Below are 22,192 nucleotides of genomic sequence, written 5' to 3'. Positions count from 1 at the left end.
TGAATTTATTTATAACTCTACACAAGTCTCCAATTGCTTAGAATCATATCTTATCCGATCAATTATTACTCAAATATAATTATTTGTTCGCCTAACCCTTATATTCAATCAACTCTGTAGTTGATTGACATGTTGTAGTTGACTTTAACGATTAGGTGATTAAACCCACGATCTCTCCTTCACTTAGCTTAAATCTTAGACTTATAAAAGATATATATAGCTCGGGGTAATGGTGCAATCATTAAGCCTTTCAATAAATAATTAAGGGATTATGATTCAAATCGGTACACTGCAAGAGATTTTTTCCTCCAATGATAAGTGAACTTAAAATTGATGATCATTTGAATAGGTCTTTATACTTTCTGATTAATCTTAGTGATTGATAAAAAATTTTATGGAGTATCATCTTCAAAATTAATCGATTAGATATATGAATTACTTTAAAAAATATATAAAGATTTATATAAAGTCACCAAGCTAAGTTAGCAAAGAACAACTTAGGACAAGCAGTCCGCAGTCCCTTGGTTGAAGGTGTCACACCAAATCATTAGGCAACTTACTTTTACCTAATCATCACACGTCATCTTTAATGATTTTGTCTAATGCTAAAGACAAATTCAAAGATTACATTTACAATCAAAATCTCTCATGCTCCAAGTCTTCAATATCCTCTATCTAGGTCACCAAGTCATTGAATGGACTAAACTCAAGCTAACTCTACGTAGTCTGACTAACACTTGCCATTGAGTTTGCAACTCCATACTCAATGCCCTAGAATACATGTCGTTTTAATTTAGGTCGTCAAGCCATTTAAATATCAAGATCCTCAAGCTCGTTTCATGTCATCTAATCCTCCATGCATGTGAGTTCATCTCATTATTCCAGATCACTAAGCCAGCCATCAAGTAAAAAAAATCAACTCAACCACTCCAAGTTAACAATTAAGCTCGGCCATGAAACAATATTAAGTCCTTGCACATTTAATACATACATCATCCCATTGTGATGTTGGGTTCTTCAGGCCGCGAAAACCACTTTTTCGCGTCGCGAAAATTCCGAGTAACCCAAAGCCGTAGATCCGTGCAAAGATTCGTAAACAAAACTTTTTCGAAAAACCTTTTCTTGTACGAGTTTGTAAAACTTTAGATCTACACTAAAGTTAAGATTATACCTTTGATGCGCGCCCCACGCGAGTCCCGCTCGTCCAAATGATGTCGGATCTCAAGACCGTCAAGTGTCGGTCCTCTAGAAGTATCCACACGGACACACTAGATGGAGATGACCAAAAACCAAGGTGTGCTAGCACCTATGTGGTTCGGCCAAGGGAGGAGGAGAGGGAGAGGGAGAGCTTGAGAGGAAGAACACAAGGAAGAAGAAGGAGTTACACCACTTGAATGGGAAAATGAATTCACCCACCCACACAAAGTGGCCGGCCACTCTCAAGAAACCCACAAATTAATTGCATTAATTGCAATTAATATGAAATCATTAAAGAGAATGACTTTGTAACTTCCATGAGGTGGCACTAATGATGATGTGGAACATCATTATTGGTCCACCTAATGCCAACTCACCAATGAGGTGGCAAAAGGTCAAGTCAAAATTGACCTTTGGTCTTCCTTCTCTAGTCAAGTCAAACTTGACCCAATCTCTACCATGGTTGATCTAATCCAACCATTTGATTCGAGCCAACTTAATATAATGAATCTAATTCATTAAATTAAATTGATTTAATAAGTCATAATCTAAATTAGACTCATTAAATACATGAATCAACTTGAGTCGAACTCAAGTTAGCCCAATTAGGATTACTCTTAATCCAATTCGATTCATCAAATGAATCTAATCCTCTTCGTTCATCATATGAACCTAATCTCTATCTAATTGTCCTAAGTGTGTGACCCTATAGGTTCTTGTAACGTTGGCAATGCCCTAAACCCATTTAGGAGCATAAGTAATGAGCGGTATCTAGCAACACATCATTACTACCCAAGTTACAAGAATGTCGAGATCCGACATCACTTTGTGACTACCAATTGTGACTACTCACAAAATAATGACAAGTGTCCTTCTATCCTAGACATCTAGATTGATCAATGTGAGGCATAGACCGTGTCATCCTCTAATCAATCTAAATCTTGAACTCCAAGTAGACTCACTCGATCAAATGAGCTCAACATCTAATGTTGACTCATTTGGGCATGGCCATGCACTTAGTGGTCTCGCTCTATCAAGAATACCGATGTCGCTCCCGTCATATGGGAGGGATAGATCCCATCTACATCACTCACATCCCTCTACATAATTCGTTATATACCCAGTAATCGCCTTTATAGTCCACCCAGTTACGAATGACGTTTGACGAAACCAAAGTACATAACTCCTTATGTAGGGATCCATGGTGACTTCAGGTCTAAGGACTAATAGTCATACTAATAGCCACATGAGAAAGTATATGACACTCATATAACGATCCATGATACTTTCTCATGGCGGGTCATTCAGTATACATTCTCTAATGCATACTCATGTGTCAGCTTGATATCTCTATATCCATGACTTGTGAGATCAAGTCATCGAGCTGACCTACATGCTAGTCTTATTGTATTAACATTGTCCCTGAATGCTAATACTCGACTAGGAATGATTTAGAGTAGTGTTCCCTATATCATCTCACTATCGATTCAACTAATCGATTGATATAGGTATGAACCTTCTACTCAAGGACGCTATTATACTTAGTCTATTTGGCACTAATATAAATAAGTATAATAACCAAACAAATACCTTTATTAATATACAAGAATATGATATACATGAGTCCATACAATCATCAAATGATTGACTCTAGGGCTCTAACTAACATGTGAAACACATCAAAATAGTATAGTCGAATTTGAGCACACAAAAACATTGTTTTCTTCAACAAAAATTACTAAACGAATCAAAATATTTTGAAATGAAAAAGGATAAGACCAAATTTGAATTCCTTACACTTCTAGGGATATATGATCTTATTTTTAGATTTTAAAATGTTTTGGTTAATCTAATACTTTTAGTCAAAATTGTTAGATAGACACAAATATTTTAAAATTAAAAAATGAGATATTACTTTTGATTTGTGTTTTTTTTTACAATTTTAAGAACATATATAGATTTGGTCTTATATATGTAATTTGGAACAAAAATTTGATCTTTATTTCAAAATACTTTAGTGTATCTAATAATTGCAATATATATACTCACAAAGACTATGACCTAATCTATATAAAATTTTCGCTTTACGTTTCACCTCATCTTTTCAATTTTACATTATATTCATCTCATTTTTCTCATTCTTTTTAATCATCTAACGCCGTGTATATTTTTAAAATCTAATTTTAGGCTATATTTAAAGACGAAAATAAATTTACGTCACTAATATTTTCAACATCTACTTGTTTTTTAATCTGAATTGTCTATAACTCGCTAATTATTAGATTTTGTACTAATCCTAAGAAATCCAACAATTTTATCAGCATATTTGATTAGATCCGTAGCCGATGAATCGTCCTTATTTATTGTGATTCTTGACGGTCGTCGTCGCTTTCATTCACTTTGAGAAGTCAATGGCGATGCCACCCACCGAAACCTTCCCCTTTCCCGCCCTCGGCACGATCGTCACCAGCACGCTCTCGTCCTCCTCCGCGCCGATGTCTTCCAGCAGGTCAGTGATCCCCACGCGAAGCCTAGTCCTCACTTTCTTCTCCTTCTTGCTGTGCTTGTGCTCGTGCGGCACGTTCACGAAGCTGCCGGCGAACTCGCTCTCGCCGGGGCTCACCCCCTCCGTCGCGTTCACGAGCACGTCGAACTTGATGAAGTTGTCGCGTTCGTACTCGATGCCCTCCACGATTAGCACCTCCTCCTCCTCCTCCTTCTCCTTCCCACTCCTCGATACCTTCGGCCTCCTCACCGCGAAGCTCACCGGCGCTTTCAGCACCACCGGGAACCGCCCCGCCTCCGCGGTAGCAGTACTGCTGGATCTCTCCAGATTTCTCGGCGAAGCTGACGCTTTCTTCGCCGGCGTCGGCGGTGTTCTCAGCCATGGGATTTCCACGTCCTGGTACGTGTAGCGCAGCCACTCGGGTTCAAGGCTGTCCTTGATCGTGACGCGGACCAACTCGGCGTTCTCATCGTAGAAGAGGAAGGTGGCGTCGAGCCAGTCGTTGTCGTCGAAGTCGAGGCGCCGTCCGCCTACCTTCTTCCACAAGTACCACATGCGGTCGACGTTGGCGTGGTGTGCGAAGAAGATGGGGTCGCGCGCCGCCGAGTAGAAGTTTCCCATGTCCTCTCTGTTCGGCTGAGTCGAGTCGCCGGTCCAGGTATGAACCGTATTGTGCGGGATGTTCTCCAGAGAGCCGGCGCCGGGGTTGGGCTCGTCGCCGGCGCGGTAAGCCGAACCCAGGAACAGAAACGGCGTCTTGCCGCCAGAGATCACTTGGCGGTACATGATCTTGAGGTTGTGGTCGACTTGCCGCGCGTAGGAGAAATCCGGCTCGGTGCCGTTGAAGTCGAGGTCGACGAGGGCGGGCGGCTGATGCCGGGCGCCGCGGAAACTGTCGTAGAGCGGCGACGACGGGTCGGTGTAGATGGAGGGCATCCTCATGCCGCCGGGGGCATCCCAATTCCAGAAGGGAAGGGCGAAGGTATCGTCGCCGATGAGTTTTCCGAGGATCCTCTCGTGGAAGTGGAGGTAGAAGCGGTGCCAGGGGAAGAAGAGCCACGAATTATGGACTTGGATCTCCAGGTCGGGGAATTCAATCTGGTCGTAGGCTCCGTCGCAGTAGGCGCAGTGGACGTTGGCCTGCTGAGTGAAGTTGCGAGGGTCGTCCGCCGGCAACGCCTTCATCAGCTCAACGGCCTTGGTGTACCTAGCCAGGTAATCAGCATCGACAAGGTGGGCGGCGGGGCGGACGCGGAGGGGCGACGACCGCCGCGGGAGATTGAAGTCTTTGATGGCCTTGGAGTAGGAAGGGCAGCAGTCGACGGGAGTGGCGCCGGGGGGAAGAACGGCAGGGCCGCACTTCGAGAAGTCCGGCGCCTGGATCGGTCTGGCGAGGGCGGCTGGATTGCTGTCGATCCCAAGGCCGCCGGAGGCGGCAGCAGCAGCTCCGCAGAGGCCGACGAGCACGTCGCGGCGGTCGAGCGTGAGCTCATGCTCATCGCTTGATTCGCATGCAATCAGTGCTGAACGTTGAAGTCGTCGTCGTCGTCTAATTAAAGAAGGCCATTTGGCTGCCAAGGCGCATGCAAAGGAGTAGTTGCTAGTGGCAGTTGGATGAAGAAATAATTGAGAAAGGCTACCCATTGCAAGTAATCAATTGTTGTGTGTATGTCACCTTAATTAAACATCTATATATAAGATTTTGGTGGTAAGTTATGGTGCAGGGACTAAAGTGCAGTAGTGACGATATTCAATTATCTCTAAGATTCTCATGATTTGGAGTTTTGAGTTCATCCATCATGAGTGCTTCTCAGTTATAATAAATTTGTAAAAAATTTTCTTTCAAATAAGGTACGTAATTAAAAGATGTTAGACTCTTGGGTTGCCCACTACGAGTACTTCCCGATTTATCCTGGTGGCCGGTGGGAAACTTCCGTGAGACCGAGCCGATCACCTCAGGCTCGACGTTACCCAGCTTGGTTAATCATTTTTTTTCTTCATTTATCTTAATGACCAGTGAAAATTTCTATAGGACTGGACCGATTACTCAGACTCAACGTTAGCCAGCTTGGTTAATTATCATTTTTTAGTGAGTTCTTGGTTGGAATTTCAGACAGGATAGTAATTATGCGGGCTATCGAGAATGAGAAATTGAGGAAAAGAGAGAAAGATAATTCAAAATAAATAAAGAGAAACTCATCATTTGTCAAAAAAAAATTAAAATTTTGTTAATAGAGGATGGATTATCAAACAACTAACGTTTGGTTCTTTCTTAGGAATCAAAATAGCAATGAGAATTATAGTATTATGGAATGAAAATGGGTATGAGCATGAATATTACTCTTAAAAATAATGTTTGGTCAGTTGAATATTTTTTATTAGAATAAACTAAAATTTTCTTTTTTACCCTTAGAGAAAAATAAGAGAAAAAATTAGATGTGAGAAAAAAATATAATGATAGCTCTATCATGAGAGAGAAAGCGTGATGAGAGAATGTGTGATGAGAAAAAAAATGAGAAAAGAAACTGTGATGGGAGAGAGCATGACGAGAGAGAAAGTGTGATGGAATAGAATAAAAAGAGAGAAAGTGTAATTAGAGGAATTGATAAGAAAGAAAGTATAATAAGAGAGAATGTGTGATGAGAAAAAATGAGGAAAGAGAGTGTGATGGGAGAGAAAGTATGATAAGAAAGAAAGTATGATGGGAGAGAAAATAAAGCGAGAGAGTTTTTGATGGGGGAGATTGAGAGAGAAGGTATGATGAGAGAGAATAAGAAGAGAGAAAGTGAAATTAAAAAAAATCGAACAAATATATTAAGGGTATTTTTATCCCAAACTTAATTCTCATTCTCATTCCATTAAAACCTAAGGGAGGATGTGAGTTTCATCAATATTCAAGTTTTTGAGTTTCATGCTAAAATTTTAATTTCATTCCCATCAACTAAACACAAAGTTTGGGAATAAATTTATTCCCTCATTCTCAAAGTCCTAAACCAAACACCACCTAAAATTATTTATGTAGACTTTAGACCCTAAAACTTAAAAGGAAAGAAATCCTAATAGATAAACCTAAATTTTTATCTTGTAAAAAAAGGAAGGAAAGAAATTCTATTAGAAAAAAAATTCATAACAAAAAAAATTATCAAAAAAGGATCCTTATATTGACAATCCTAACCCGTAAATAGTAAAAATACCATAAATACTATAAAAATAAAAGTTACTAAAAATAGTAAAGAATATATTCAGAGGTTCCGAAAAGAACCTAAATGGTACTTTTTGGATAACAGTTACAGATTCTTCGTAACAAATGTAAATCTTTAAAATTTCAAAAAAATGTAGATTTACTACCCTAGCGACTCTCCTAGTGTCGGCTCTATGAGTATGGAGGGAGGTAAATGCATATACACAGGTGTTAGGTGCATGGTGGGGTGACGACAGATCGTTAGTTCCTGGGAATCAACCTCTGACAATTACGTTAGAGATATCATACGTCGACCAACTGTGCTACATTATGGGGATAAATCTTTAAAATTTAAAAGATCATAATGGATTGATCCTTGATCAGAATTGTTCATAGTCTTTTATTACATAGTGCATGAATTGTAAATTGTTATTCCTCTCGGGGTGGTACGGTGGTTGAAGCATGGAGTATTACCATATGAGGTCTTAGGGTCGAAACTCGACATGTCTGAGTATATATCCTCCCCCATGCCTTGGCCACATGCACTAAGGACTAGTAGCCAATAGTAATTTATCTCCTCCGTATTGGTCTAGAGATGAATTGACGGAAGTGCTGGGCGGGCGAATCGCAAATTGCAAATTGTTAGGGTTACGTGTGGTGCACGATCAGCTTTGAGAAATTGTCTTGCTTGATGCATAAGCTTCTTTGGAAAGGGAAATGCGTGAATATCTTGGAAGTCAGGTAGATTAGAATCTGGCCCCAAGTCAGTAAAAGAAATTAAAGTGACTACTTGAGGCCTGCCTGTCAAGTGTTCTACAGATACACATGCCTCTTGGAGAATAATTTGAAGAGACTGTATATTACTTTTTTCTAGGTTACTTACAGATTACTTGAGAAGTTCATTCAATTTTCTAGCTTGAAAAATGATTTTGACCTAGCTATATATATATTCAGATTCTAAACAAGTCTTCTAGTTTAATTCTCTTCTCTGGTGGATCAGTGAACCTGTTTCGCATTGGAAAACTGATTCTGTGGCACTTTTTTCCCGTGTTGAGCATTCTGGTTTCCCATTTCGCTCTGGTTGTTGCTCTGCAGAATAAGTCTTGGCGTATTGATAAAATTACTAACATTATGTGATATGAAGATCACATATTCGAATCACAAAATTAGTCTCATGTAAAATAGGATAAAATTGCATATAAGAAATTCTTATTCGGGATCCCACACTACGGAAATTTGAACTGCCCTATGTTGTTCTGTAGAATCATTCATGGATCCAGATCGTAACCATACTGAAATTCAGTAATATCTCAGTAATCTAATGCAATGAGGCTAGAGAGAGAGAAAACAAAGAGAGAGATGATTGGTTAACGTTAGGTAGCACATATACTTCCCTTCTTAGTTCTAATATTGAACAATGAATGGTAGTTTGAGGTCTCTTAGTTTTCTATCCATTCCATTAATAAAATTTTGTCCCAAGATTAATTAAAGAATATTGCTGTCTCATCCATTCCATTTCAGAGACTCTTTAGTTGGTGAAGACCTTAGAATTTATTGGGAAAGCCTTATGTTTTAAATTTGTTCCAAATGTAAGTGATTGAGGGCTTTAATTGTTATTAAGGAGCGGTAGGTCATATGACCGGAGTTGTATTGAATGATATTAATTTGTAATTTTGACCCACCCATGGAAATCTAATTTGAGCACATTATTCTAGTATTGCATAGTCAAACTTTGATAAATAAAGAACTCGGAAACTTAATTTATATGGATGACTAGCTTTAATGTAGCCTAGATCACTAAAAAAAAAACTTTAGCACCAAAATTATCCGTCTCTAATCAATGACTAATTGAATATAGCAACTGATTAGCGACTGATTATTATCGTCGTTGACATCAATTAGCGATGGAATTAAATAATTTGTCACTATTTAGAGACAAAATTAAATTCCGTCTTTATATTTAGCAACGTGATTAAATAATCCGTCTCTAATTTTATAACGGAATTATATAGTCCGTCACTACATTATAAGAGATGTCAATTTATTAATCTCTTCGCTAATTATAGAGACGAATATTAAAATTCAACTCTATAATTAGCGACGATCAATTTAATTATAATTAAAAATTGTCACTAATTAGAGACGAATAAATAAATGATTATCTCTAGTTATTGTAACATTTTTAAATTTCATATACAAACAATAGCGATAGATTTTAATATTTCATCGCTAATGAGAAATAAAATTTTAAATATCCATTGCTAATTATCATAACTTTTTAAATTTCGTATGAAAAGATAGCGACAAAACATTAAATTTTGTCGTAATTTACTCCAATTTTAATATTCTCGCTTTAACTATAGAATTTATATATATATATATATATATATATATATATATATATATATATATAACCTTGATTTCAATGGATACTAGCCAACTCAATTTGAATCAAGAAATCTCTGTCGAGCTCCCCGAATCAGCTTAACTTGAGAGTCATCCTGCACGATGGGTTATGTAAGGTCACCCATATATATATATATATATATATATAAATATATATATATATATATATATATATATATATATATATATATATATATATATCAAAACAAAAAAAACAGTTAAGTGACCAAAATACAATAAAAGGAAGATATGGCATAGTTTTCAAAGTTGGGATGAGTTAATCCAGAAATCAATTATCAAATTAATCCAACAATCAAATAAATATCTAGACATCTCAAATAAAGTATAATACATTTGAATCTAATAATATGAAATATAATACCTCCTAGCAAGACAATCCAATCCAAAACTAGCTAGTAATATTCAATCCTGCCAAAAATATAATATGATGGGTTATTAATAAAACAAGAAATAAACAGTATACATCATTAGAATTATGACTAACATATTAAATTTAATAATATGAAAACTATTTCACACCTGAATACTAGTTTGGATATCTGCTGATGATGATGTATAGAATAGTTCTGTAATATTCTTGAAAAGATATAATATACTTAGACATGCATCCAATATGAAAATCAATAGATATATTTTGCATGTTTCATAAATGATAAATAAAAAAAAAAGAAAAAGAAATGATCAACACACCTCTGGGAATCTATTGATCAGTATGGTCCTGAGGGTCCTGAGTCTCTTGAGAGTAAAAATGATACTGCATTTGAGTCATCCGAGCTATGAATTCCCACATTTCCCATCCAATTTTTGTTAGTGCAATCAACATTCAGGGTTTTGATATTTGATAATGTACCTAAATCTGGTCAGTTAGACCAAGGGTGGATCGAAACAGGACTTGATGAAGTCCAGTCATGACTAGATGACTAGCAAGGGTAAGTTCTAACTAGAGATTAGATATGTGAGAAGTCTACTAAATGACTAGTCCTAACTTGAGGTTAGACAAGGGTAACTCCTAATCGTAATTTAGGCAGGTGAGAAGTCTAGTGAGTGACTAGTTCTAATTGGAGATTAGACAAGGGGAAGTCCTGATAAGTGAAACCAGGTAGTTGATGTTATGTTTGAGAGATGTCCTAAAGCAATTGCCTTATGGTTTGTATTATTTATTTTGATAAATAAAGATTCACTAGTTGAGTGTACATTGTTTGTGTATTTGAATGGTCTTAAACTCAATGAATATCCGTAATACGATTTATAGTATAAGAGAACTTGTGATTGAATTACAACTAGTGAGTATCTCTATATATATAATTATGAAAGTATTGAAACATTCCTTAGTCAATGAATTGATATATTCTGGCATCATCAATTCTGTAAGACTAGCACGAGTTGTACTTCTTGATCTAATCAAGCAGCTATTACTCACTAGCTTAAGACATTAGAATATTGAGAGTTAAACGTGGATGCTAGTTATGATAGCTAGTTCAGTTGAGTGATCTACTGTAAGACTTTATATGATTCTCTACATATATGAGTATATCTATGAAGTACTTACTGTAGCTCAAGTGTAAGTTTCCTTCAACTTGAGGTATTCAAGTTACCTTGGTCATAGAGGCTTATACTTTGACATCATAATTAAAGTATCTCCTTGGAGATGTGGATTCGAGATGATTGAGTATAAGTCAAAGTGTCCGAAGGTGTTTGGATAGCCCATAGAGGATTCACTGCTCCTTGCGAGGAGACATATACCCTATGGCCACTTGTCAAGATTGTTACTCAAAGTCTTTGCAAAGTATCACATGTTAAGAGTATGAGACTCTTAGACACATGTTGGAGCAATTTGAATCCATAGGACGAGTTAATATTACTCAAGCTAGGTGTGACATAGTCAATATAATGGGAACAAACACATAGACCATGTCTTGAACCAAGTAGATAGAGCTACTCAAAACTAGTTCTGGAATCAACTGTAATTTTTTGATTAATTGGGGATCATGATATACTACTAGGTGTCACTCATGATTGGTCCATAATTAAATAGTTAATTATAGAAGGCCAAGATAAATCAAAAGCTTATTGGGTCACACGCACTACGAGTATCTCAAAGACGTAAAACATGTTTAAGAATTTAATTTTCAGATCAAAAGATAAATATTTGATTGGACCAGATGAAGGACAAATATGAAAGATATTTTATTAGAACAAAAGTATGGATGAGCCACATCTCATGGAAGGATTAGACCCTATTTAGTTTAGTAATGAACCAAATTGGTTTTGTTTAGACCAAGTTGGTTTGGTTGTGAACCAAACTAACTTGGTTTGATTGTGAACCAAACAAAGAGGTTAATAGACCAAATTTTGGTTAAGGAATTTTGTGTAGGGTTTGGGCATTCTAATCCAACTCATCAAGAGAAACTATATATTGCTATAGAAGGGAGAAATTAATAAAGGTGAATTCATTATTCAAGAGTTAACATTTTTAGAAAACCTAACCCCTCTCCTCTCCTCTCTCCTCTCCCTCTCTTTGTCGCCGTCGACCACAAGAGCCAAAGGAATTTTTTCTTCCTCAAGCTTCCTCGCTTCTTTTTCCTTCTCAGGATCACATCACCTCCATGCTTGCCTAGTACCAATCGAAGGTGAACCTTGTTGCTCACCGGATAAAGATCTCAGGGTGGATACAAATAAAGGTGAGGTTCGTGAATGTTGCTAAGTTGATGCCCTTTCTCCTTCACATCATCCATAAGGTACGCTTAGAATAAATTCATTGTTCTTAAAAGTTTTATTTTATGATTATGTCTACGTAATTGTATTCTGCATGCATGTGGTATGTGTTTTGTAATAAAATAATTTTATTATCATCTTTTTCTTCTGCTGCATGTTTTGCGAAATATGTTAAGCACACACCGCATCGGGAACCCCCCCTCCAACGATGGAATCTCTAGTGAGTGAAGCTAGGTGATAAAAATTCTGACGAGTGAAACTAGGCAGTGGAAGTCCTACTGAGTGAAGTTAAGCTCTAGTGAGTGAAGCTAAGTGGTGAAATTCCTGTGAGTGAAGCCAGACAGTGAAATTCCTAGTGAGTGAAGCTAGACCCTAGTGAAGAAGCTAGGTAGTGAAAAAACCCTAGGGGAGGCAATTGTTGGGACCTTGATGCCCGACTAGAGTGGGGTGAATAGTTGATCACCCATGAAGTTCTCTTCCTATACTTGTTAGCGCAACATAATACAAAACAAACTACAAGTACTAATGAGAGCTAAGCCTAGGAGACAATACATGATAAGAAAAACAAACACAAACCCAAACACGTTCGTTTAATGTTGTTTGGAGATGATGTTCCTACTCCACGGTTGTTCGTAAAGTGGACAATCCCTATTCGTTGGTAGATGATTCCCCAGCAAACTCGGCTAGCTCAAACGTCCTTGTCGATGGAGAAACCTCACCACAACTCGATCAAGAGCACGAGGATGACACGAGATCCTAGTGACTCTAATTAGGGGTTAACCACCTCTAATTTAGTCACCAAGGCCAGCTACCCCAAGATCCATTATATAGAGCTTGGGCAAATCAGCAAGCTCATTTTACCGTTACTAGTTGACTAATCCTTGAACTAGTCAACTGGTGCTAACCAATGACATTCAACAAAATTCATGATTATGCCAATGACACTTTACCAATCGATTGTTGTAGTGTACCAGTCGACTGGCTACAGTACCAAAAAACTAATTTTTACAGTCGTCGGGCACAAAAACATTCTATGCTCTACTCCAGTCAACCAGTCTAGTTACCAGTCAACTGGTAAAATCCTAAACTTAAGATTTTACCCCGAGTACAATCTCTTATGCACTCGTCCTTGCCCGCACAACCTCGACCTTGCCTTCTAGCCTCCTCCATCAGCCTTGTGTCCCTCAGATGCTTCCCCATCCTTCACGCATTGCCTTTAAGAGTTTCCTTTTACCTTATCCTTTGTTTACCTTATCCTTTGTTGGGGTCTTCCATTACCAAGAGCTCTTTGCTCTGGGACTTCAACCTTTCCAAGTCACACTTGGACTTACATTACCAAGACTACACACTTAAACTTACACCACTAAGACTCCGCACTTGGACTTTACCTTTGCCAGAATCACACTTGGACTTTGCCTTCTTGTAACTGTATTCTACACACTCACCAATATATCCTACACACTCACCAGTGCATATTATATACAACAATAATCTAACTTAAACATTTGCCCAAACATCAAAATCTAGAGTCACACTGATTGCTCCAACAATCTCTCTCTTTTTATGTTTGATAACCCGTTTAAGTTAGGGAAACATATAATACAATAACATGCAAATAACTATGCAATCTACTCATGCATATATCATGGAACCTAATCCAAGGTCCCCTTTCACCTAAGCTCCCCCTTGAGCTAGGATTTCCCGCAAAGGTATTTAGGTTTTCCACTTAAATCTAAACTTTCCCCCCTTTGCCATACATCAAAAGGGTCTCCAACAATATTTCAATTATTGATCTCTTTAACCTCTAATAATCATGTATTAATCCCCTATAAAATTACATACATGTATATCATTCTTTTAGTCATTTTCTATTGTTGAAAAATAATTTTAGACTGTATCAATCGAGTACCCTAGACCCTAGTCGACTGCTCTCATCGAATCAAACTCAAAGAATCATTCTGTATTCGATGAATAGTGTTATCAGTTGACTGTTAACTATATCAGCCGACTATATTTTTTAGCCCAAAACTACATTTTAAACTCAATTTCAAAAATACACTAAAAATTCTACAGATCTCAAAAAATTCTCAAATTTTATGGAGAGATCTATTTTACCATTGTCTACTTGGGAAAAATATATTTAAAAATGTATTCATTATGAATCCCAAGATTGACACAAAATCTAAAACCATTTAAATGGTTTAATTGAAGCTTGATCTAAAGTCCTAATTTTAGCTCCCTCTTGATGTATCTACTCATACTAAACCATATATATATATATATATATATATATATATATATATATATATATATATATATATATATATATATGAACTACATTCATATTCTCATGCATGTATCTCATCTTCATATGTGTCAAGCAACTAGATGGAGACTCAAGTCCATCTCTAACCCCCCCCCCCCCCCCTTGGCACATTTCATAACCCATTTAGAATCCCAAGCAAGGTCCACTTGAGATCCATTGACAATGGTACCAATTGAACTCTTTGAGCTCCTCCTAGAGCTCTTACCTTAACCACCTCCTTAGGTGTCTCATCTAAAAAACAAGGTCACAACGGTGCACCTCGGATGATTATTAGTCAACCCATTTGACCTTCTTCTTCTTCTCAACCTTAGAGTCTAACTTATCTTTGGTTGATCTCTCTTTGTCCTTAAATAGATTTCCCTTGTCATTTCTTAACATCTCCTTTCTATAGTCATATGTCAACATCTGACTCTTCTCTAGCCTCATAGGATTCCCCCTAACTATTTGCACTTGCAATCATTGCATGTGACTTTCTTTTAGCCTTAGGGAATTTTACTGTGGCATACCCACAAAAGTGCTCCACGGGTAACTTCCCCTTACCTTTGTTTGATGAAGACTGGTATTCCAAACTAGATCTATCACCATTGCATCTTTACTATACAACATTATACCTAACCCCTTAGATTCAATTTGAATCTCTTAAGGGATTTTTCTAATCTATCAAGTTTTTCCTTTAAAGCTTGATTTTCCAATTCTAGATTTCTAACCCTAGAATCAACTTGTCCACCATGGACACTTCTAGACCTATCCACCTTTCTAGACATGTGTCTCCCTTTCTTGGGATTAATGCCTAGATCTTTCACTACCCTCCTCTCCTTAGGTTGGTAGTTTGCTTCTTGTTAGGTCTAACTTTTGTATATGATTTACTAGGGTTATTAACCATGTTAACCTTATTCTTATCATTATACTTAAATCCAAAATTATGCATGGGCAAATAATCTACATTATTTCTAGCATACATAAACCTAGAGCTTGAATTAAGATTTGAATTGAAATTCAAGTTAGGGTTTACTTTTCTACTTACCATTAGAGCTCCCCCTTGACTTGAGCATCCACCTGGCTTCTTCCACTTCCTCATTTGCTTCCTTTTGAGTTTCCCCTTCCTTGGGCATTTTGTGTAGTAATGACCTTGCTCGCCATACGTGAAACAAATAATGTGTCATTTTTTTGTGGCACCCACCTTCCTACAATCCATATTAGATTCTAAATGAACGTTTATAGGTTTAGGGTTTACCTTCTTGAGCAAGGGGCATCTACTCTTATAGTGTCCCATCTCCCCGCACTTAACCTTCAGACTTAGCTTGGACTTTGTCTTCCCAAGAAGTCCAGAATGGGCGTCCTTAGTAAATGCATACTACATCTCTAAGGACTTTGAGGTAAGTACGTTAGAAAATTTATTCTCTACCTTCGAACTTCACGAATCTCGAATTGCAGAACCTAAACAAATGGAGAAGTCAAATCTCAATGTTACCCTACAAGCCGAGATGGACGATCCCGACTCTAAAGCGTCAATCGATGAAACTGAAGTGGCGCTATTGGTAAGCAAGTTAAATAAGTTTATTAAGACTAATAAATTTATATCGCAGTCAAGAAAACATCAACGCAATAGAAGGACGGTCCGATGCTACAATTACAATGAGGAAGGGCACATCAAGGATGACTACCCAAAATTAAAGAAAAGGGAGAAGGAGAAGTCTCAAAGACCGACGTCCTCTAAACGCAAGAGTCTGAATGTTACATGGGATGAATCACACTTGTCCCCGCATCTACTCTTATTCTTCTCTGTACTTAGCTTGTAATATATTTTCGAGATTATAAGTGTTGCCCAAAGTAAATGCTCAACGAGCGTGGGCCTTGGAGTAGGAGTCGCTCAAGGCTCCGAACCAAGTAAACTCCTCGTGTCTCTATGTGTGGCTTTGTCTCCTTTTCTATTTTCCGCTGCGTTTATTATCTCGATTAGTTTTATGATTCCGAAACGAACGAAATAGCCACGAGTGTTATTCACCCCCCCCTCTAGTGCTTTCAATCCAATAATTAGTATCAGAGCGGGGCCGCGTTGATTTGGTGCAACCACCAATCATGCAATTTTTTTTCGTGGTGTTTTCGGTTTTACGGAGTCAATTAGAATCTAGCTTAATAGCTACATTCTAATTCCTGTTTTCAAATCGATTTTAGCTCGAAGTTGGTGCAACACCACTCGAGCTCGTAATCTTAAATTTATTTCCCACACTGCTAATCCAAAACCTAGTCTTGGGATGTTTCTTTTTTCTTTAATTTTGCATACTATCAATAATTCAACAAGAGGGTTTCAGCATTGTTCATCCTCCGCTCTTCACCGGAGAAGACTTCGGGTACTGGAAGGGACGAATGGAAACCTTCCTCAAAATCCAGTTCGAGACATGGATGATCGTCAAGACTGGACTACAACTTCCAACCAACGAAGATGGCAAGCCTACACCCTGCGAAAAATGGGAGTCATCCCTAATCAAGAAAGTGGAAGCCGATGCCAGAGCAACCTACACCCTCCAATGTGGCCTGACCAAAGAAGAGCTCAACAGAGTTGGACCGTTCTCCAGCGCAAAAGAACTATGGGAGAAGCTGATCGAACTCCACGAGGGCACCTCCGACACCAAGGTTAGTAAGAGGGATTTGTTATTTAATAAATTATATAATCTAAAGATGCAAGAAGGAGAGACAGCAAGTCAACTCCATGCTCGCATACAAGACATTCTCAACTCCCTCCATGCGATTGGGCAGAAAGTCGAAAATCGGGATATTATAAGGTACGCTTTAAATGTTTTTCCAAGGAGTACATTGTGAGCATCAATGGTAGATGCCTACAAAGTCTCCAAGGACTTATCTTCCATTAGACTAGATGAATTATTTTCTGAATTCGAACTCCATGAACAGATTAATACACAGCCAACCAAGAATGGTATTGCTTTGGTTGCTGGTACCAGTCGAACACGCGAACCAAGATCACGGTGAAGAACTGAACCGGAGTCAGAAGACGAACCCGACTCAAACGATGAAGACGACGAATTGACCTCCGAACTCGTGAATCTTGTGAAGAAGCTCTACAAGAAGAAGAAGGGCTTCAACAAGAGAGACCTAAAGAAAGCAGTCCAATCCAAGGAGAGTCAACCAAGCTCAAAAGTCAAGTTCGAGGTAACTTGCTACGGGTGCAACCAGAAAGGGCACATCAAGGCCAACTGCCCAAATCAGAAGGATGCAAAGAAGCAGAGGAAAAAGAAGATGCTGAAGGTGACATGGGACGAATCCTCACTACAAGAAAATTACGGTTCTACAACACTTAAACGACAACGCTTTTTATAAAAAGCGTTGTCTATTTTTTTTTTAACAACGCTTTTAGTGAAAAGCGTTGTCTATTTCATTATTTTCTTATTAATAAATAATGCTTTTCTAAAAACCGTTGTCTATTAGTAATTTTTATGGGTCAAAGACAATGCTTCGTAAAAAGCATTGTCTATTAGCCTTTTTTTAGTGTCTACGACAACGTTTTTTAAAAAGTATTTTCTATTGTTATATTCACATCTAAATCTTGATTAATACAAACCGTTGGATCTAAGTAAAGAGTAGAAAATCCAAACCCTTCTCCCAACTCCTATCTTCCGATCGTTTTTGATCCCCAACCCTTCTCCCAACTCCTCATCTCACACGACCTTCTCCATCCAACTCCTCCTCTCACGCCCTCTCCTTCCAACTCCTCTCCAACAAACCTCTCTCCGGCGAACTCCTCCCCGTGAACCTCTCCTCCTCCGAACTCCTCTCCGTCAGGACCGCGCGGTAAGTACACACATAGTATATTAGTTTGTGTTCCTTTCCCCTTCCCTTCCCTTTCTCTTCCTTTGCAAAGCTTAGGGTTTTGGTGCGAATCGAAGCGCTTCCTGCTCGCGCTGCGCGAGACCAAGGAGGAGCGGGAGGCCCGGATCCGGAGCCTCTTTGGCTTCTTCAACAAGGCAGGGCTTGGCTACCTCGATTATGACCAGATCGAGACTAGCCTGTCCGGTCTCAACATCCCCGCTGAGTACAAGTACGCTAGGGATCTCCTTAAGGTTTGCGACTCCGACCGCGACGGGCGGGTCGAATACCAGGAGTTCCGTAGGTACATGGATGGCAAGGAGCTCGAGCTCTATCGAATCTTCCAGGCCATCGATGTCGAGCATAATTGCCCGAGGAACTTTGGGATGCCCTCATCGAGGCAGGTAAAATTGATTAAGAAGGAACACTCTGAACTGCATCTCAAGTAACGAAGTAACATTATAGATAGGAACCGTTGACAGAGGATTTGATTATTTCTAATTTCATTGCATAATCATAACGCTAGTCTAGTATTCCACTAATATTATGGAAGTGTACTAAATTCATTCCTCACATCTATGCGGCATACAGTAAGTACCGGGATCCTACACCTATAACTGATAGTTATCCTAGTGTTTCAAAATTATCTTTGATGATCATTATTCTTACTACCGAGTTGCATTTTGTTTGCTTATTTTAGGCATTAAGTTTCAAAGAAGTAACCAGAGTTCAATTCCTTCCATTTTCTCCCCTCGCTTTTGTTATTTTATACATGTTGCCCAATAAATTCAGTTTAGAAACTATTGACAATGGACAACACTACTACAGGGCAAAGGTAAAAACATTGGCTTTATATGATGAGCCATGAATTGCATAGCTGCACATCCAAAGATGCAAGAACAACTTACCTGTCTGCATAGATATCTAATTGTATATACTGAAGATCCTAGATTCGGTTATCATCATATTTCCTTATGGCTTTTAGACATTAAAACCCCTGATTCTTAAGTGACTATCATCCAAATCTTTTCTACAAAAATATTGGTTGTCATGATTGGTTCGTATTAAGTTTAAGTTTCTATATTGGAATTGGTTTTGCAGAATGCTTTTCTTCATGCCCATGTTTTATTACTAACGTGAAATCTTTTGATGTATCTGTAGAGGTTGATTTGGCTATGGAAACAGATATGGATCGCAATAAGGGCCCTCAGAAGATGTCAAATGGTGCACATTGGAGAAGGAAACTGATGACACACTCATGGAGAAGGAAACTGACAGTTGAGTTAAAAAGTTTTCAACGTTTCGTTCTTTTGTCATCATAATAAGTTGACTGCATAAGCCAAAGGTTCATTCTGTGTTGTTGTTATATTTTTCTTTATAATTCAGAACAAAACTTATTTTCGTCTATTAGTGTGTGATATGATACTAAATACATGGTTGCATTTAATAAATGTTATGATAAGAGCTGTTGCTTCTTAACTTTGTCAGGTTTCAAGCATGGGCGAAAAGAAGGGTGTCGACATGGAGGAGGGATCACTAGAGATTGGCATGGGTATGGAGATATCATTATATGCCTGCTTACATTTTCTTTTATATAGTCTGATCTATGCTGACCAATAAACTATAAAGAAATTTGATGGGGTATTTTTCAGTTGATTAGTTTTCTGTAGGTGGAAAGGTCTGAACTATTGAGTAGCATCAACAATCAACATCCTTTAAGTCCCACCAATCTAAGGCTTCAGAAAATTACCATAATTGTGCTTCAACCATGTTTTATATTCTATAGTTGTATGCATATATAGTTTTGATCCATAACACACCATGCTTTTATTAGGTGATTTGACTATATTTTTTACATTATGAAATTAAGAAAAAAAAAATGGTAAAATAGGGCTAAACTGCATCATCAAACTGCGGATGAAGGGTGTACTACAACTATCTTGAGTTAAATGTTGTTATGTCTTGGATTAGAGAGTTCAACAATTCTAGTTGCCTTTCACTAAATTTGCTTCTTCTTGAGAAACAGATGCCTTTTTGGCATTTCTGTTTTGAATGTGGCTTTGAGCTGTTTCTAGAACAGGACAATTCCTGTAAGGTCATTGGTATGTTGATTTCTTAACCTTGTATAATATTGGTTAATGTCAGTATTCATTCATTCGTCTCCAATGATTGTTTTGTTTCTTTTGAGAGCCATCAGTAATGCTCATGTATGGACTTGAAACATATTATTGCTACTTTTGTAGGTGGATACAGGACAATCGAGATCAGTATACTAAGGAGCGTCTGGATTCAGTAATTGATCAGTACACTAAGCGTCTGGATTCAGTAACTACTGTACTGTTTTGAGTAAACAGATTGTTGGCTACTTCTTCAGTATTTAGTATTTAGTATTCAGTAGCAACTTCTTGAGTATTCAGCTTGTTGGCTAAATAGATTGTAGCTGTTCAAAACAAATTTTTTGTGCTCTTTTGTTTTATATGTGAATATCACTATCTACTTTGAAACAGAATTAGTGTTAATTTTGATATTTACTAGCTTCTCATGTAATTAAATACTAATATTACTTCAACGTCAGATTTATATTATTTTGGTATGAGTTTGAAATCATCAGCTAAGTTGATTATATGTAAAATTCGAAGCTAGACATGGTAAAATAAAAATAATAGTTTTGTAAATATAAAAATAATGATTTTTAAATAATTGTTTTTTTAAATTTTTTTCTTTAAAACGGCAACGCTTTTAAAGCGTTGTAAAAAGTGTTGTCTTTGTAAAAAAAACAACAACGCTTTTAAAGCGTTGTAATAGTGTTACAAAAGCGTTGTCTTTGGTACAAACGACAACGCTTTAAAAGTGTTGTCGTTGAGTAGACTTTTAACAACAGTGCCTTTAACAACACTTTTTCAGGCACAAAGACAACGCTTTAAAAGCGTTGTCTATTAGCTTTTTTCTTGTAGTGCCTCAGAAGAAGATACCGACGACGAACTCGAACAGACGAGTCTCCTCGCACTGATGGTCCGGGACTAAATCGTTGTATCCGAGAGCGAGAGCGAATCGGAAGCCGAGTCCGAACGAAGCCACGGATCTGTATCCATTTCCAAAGGGCCTGACACCGCTATAAGTATTCCTCGGTTAAATAATTTAGTTAATTATTTATTACGCAAATTAGAAAAATCAAACCTTAGGGTCAAGTCACTTCTAAAGGAAGTAGCAGTCCTTAAAGAAGTGACTAACTCTAAGACATTGCCTGACTCAGTTCAGACTAGAAGTTCAACTCAAGTTCAAAAACTTGAGGAAGAAAATTTTAGTCTGAAAACTCAGGTCAAGGATTTGGAGAAAACTTTAGAACGGTTCTCTAACCTTAACCTAATTCTTGGGACACAGAGAGCCGTTTACAACAAAACTGAGCTAGGTTATAAAACCAAAAGAAAATATAGATCTTATCTATCCTTAGTAAACATGCCTAATAGAAAATTAGTCTAAGCATGAGTACCCAAGTACAACCTGATTAATCAAGTTGGACTTGGTCAATATTGGGTCCCTAGGGATCAAATACATTACCTCGATAGGCCATACCGAGGTTATGATCCAGGGGGAGTTAGAAGAAAAATAATAAAAATTAAATTAGATTAAAATTAAGTTAAATCAAAAATCAAATTAAAATTAAAATTAAAATTAAAATTCAATTTAAAATTCAAATTAAATAAAAAATCAAATTAAAATTAAAATTCAATTTAAAATTAAAATTAAAATTAAAATTAAAATTAAAATTCAATTTAAAATTCAAATTAAAAATTCAGATTAATTCAAAATTCAAATAAAATTTAGAAATTAAATTCTTACAAAATCTTAAAAATCCAAGGGAAGGCTCCAGAATAGCTGGCACCACCAAATTTAATCCACCCGACAAGGGTAACCAAGAGTAGACTACCCGGCAGGGTAATTAAGGTTAGAATAAAAAGGGTTAGGGTTAACATGATTTATAGTACTGGTGAAGTATTGGATGATAGTACGTTGGAGA

The 22,192-nt window shown here is 37.5% G+C and overlaps 2 protein-coding genes across 3 annotated transcripts; one reads left to right on the top strand and one right to left on the bottom strand.

Annotated features, from left to right (window-relative positions):
* Nucleotides 1-3,304: 3,304 nt before the first annotated feature.
* On the bottom strand, nt 3,305-5,347 carry LOC122050179 (polyphenol oxidase, chloroplastic-like). Its single transcript, XM_042611112.1, has one exon. It carries the CDS (start codon nt 5,345-5,347, stop codon nt 3,593-3,595), a length of 1,755 nt encoding a protein of 584 aa, XP_042467046.1. The 3' UTR covers nt 3,305-3,592.
* A 12,647-nt stretch (nt 5,348-17,994) lies between these two features.
* On the top strand, nt 17,995-20,705 carry LOC122051115. 2 transcript variants are annotated; one of them, XM_042612072.1, is made up of 4 exons: nt 17,995-18,574; nt 19,336-19,451; nt 19,663-19,726; nt 20,418-20,705. In XM_042612072.1, the coding sequence occupies exons 1-4, from the start codon at nt 18,355-18,357 to the stop codon at nt 20,468-20,470; spliced, it is 453 nt and encodes a 150-aa protein (XP_042468006.1). In that variant the 5' UTR covers nt 17,995-18,354; the 3' UTR covers nt 20,471-20,705. The 2 variants fall into 2 exon arrangements, 1 of the variants encoding a protein (XP_042468006.1); XR_006131327.1 differs by having other exon boundaries at nt 18,005-18,578.
* The last annotated feature ends 1,487 nt before the right edge of the window (nt 20,706-22,192 follow it).

This window comes from Zingiber officinale, chromosome 3A, assembly GCF_018446385.1.
Source record: "Zingiber officinale cultivar Zhangliang chromosome 3A, Zo_v1.1, whole genome shotgun sequence".
Taxonomy (NCBI): Eukaryota; Viridiplantae; Streptophyta; class Magnoliopsida; order Zingiberales; family Zingiberaceae; genus Zingiber; species Zingiber officinale.
This window is presented reverse-complemented; position numbering and strand designations above follow the sequence as displayed.

What these genes read in the sequence shown, in the direction of transcription:
- LOC122050179 (XM_042611112.1), bottom strand. Translation starts at nt 5,347, where the DNA reads ATGGGTAGCCTTTCTCAATTATTTCTTCATCCAACTGCCACTAGCAAC.
- LOC122051115 (XM_042612072.1), top strand. Translation starts at nt 18,355, where the DNA reads ATGACCAGATCGAGACTAGCCTGTCCGGTCTCAACATCCCCGCTGAGT. An exon ending in TTTGGGATGCCCTCATCGAG is followed by an intron (nt 18,575 to 19,335) that starts GCAGGTAAAATT and finishes ATGTATCTGTAG; the next exon opens with AGGTTGATTTGGCTATGGAA. An exon ending in ATCACTAGAGATTGGCATGG is followed by an intron (nt 19,727 to 20,417) that starts GTATGGAGATAT and finishes CTACTTTTGTAG; the next exon opens with GTGGATACAGGACAATCGAG.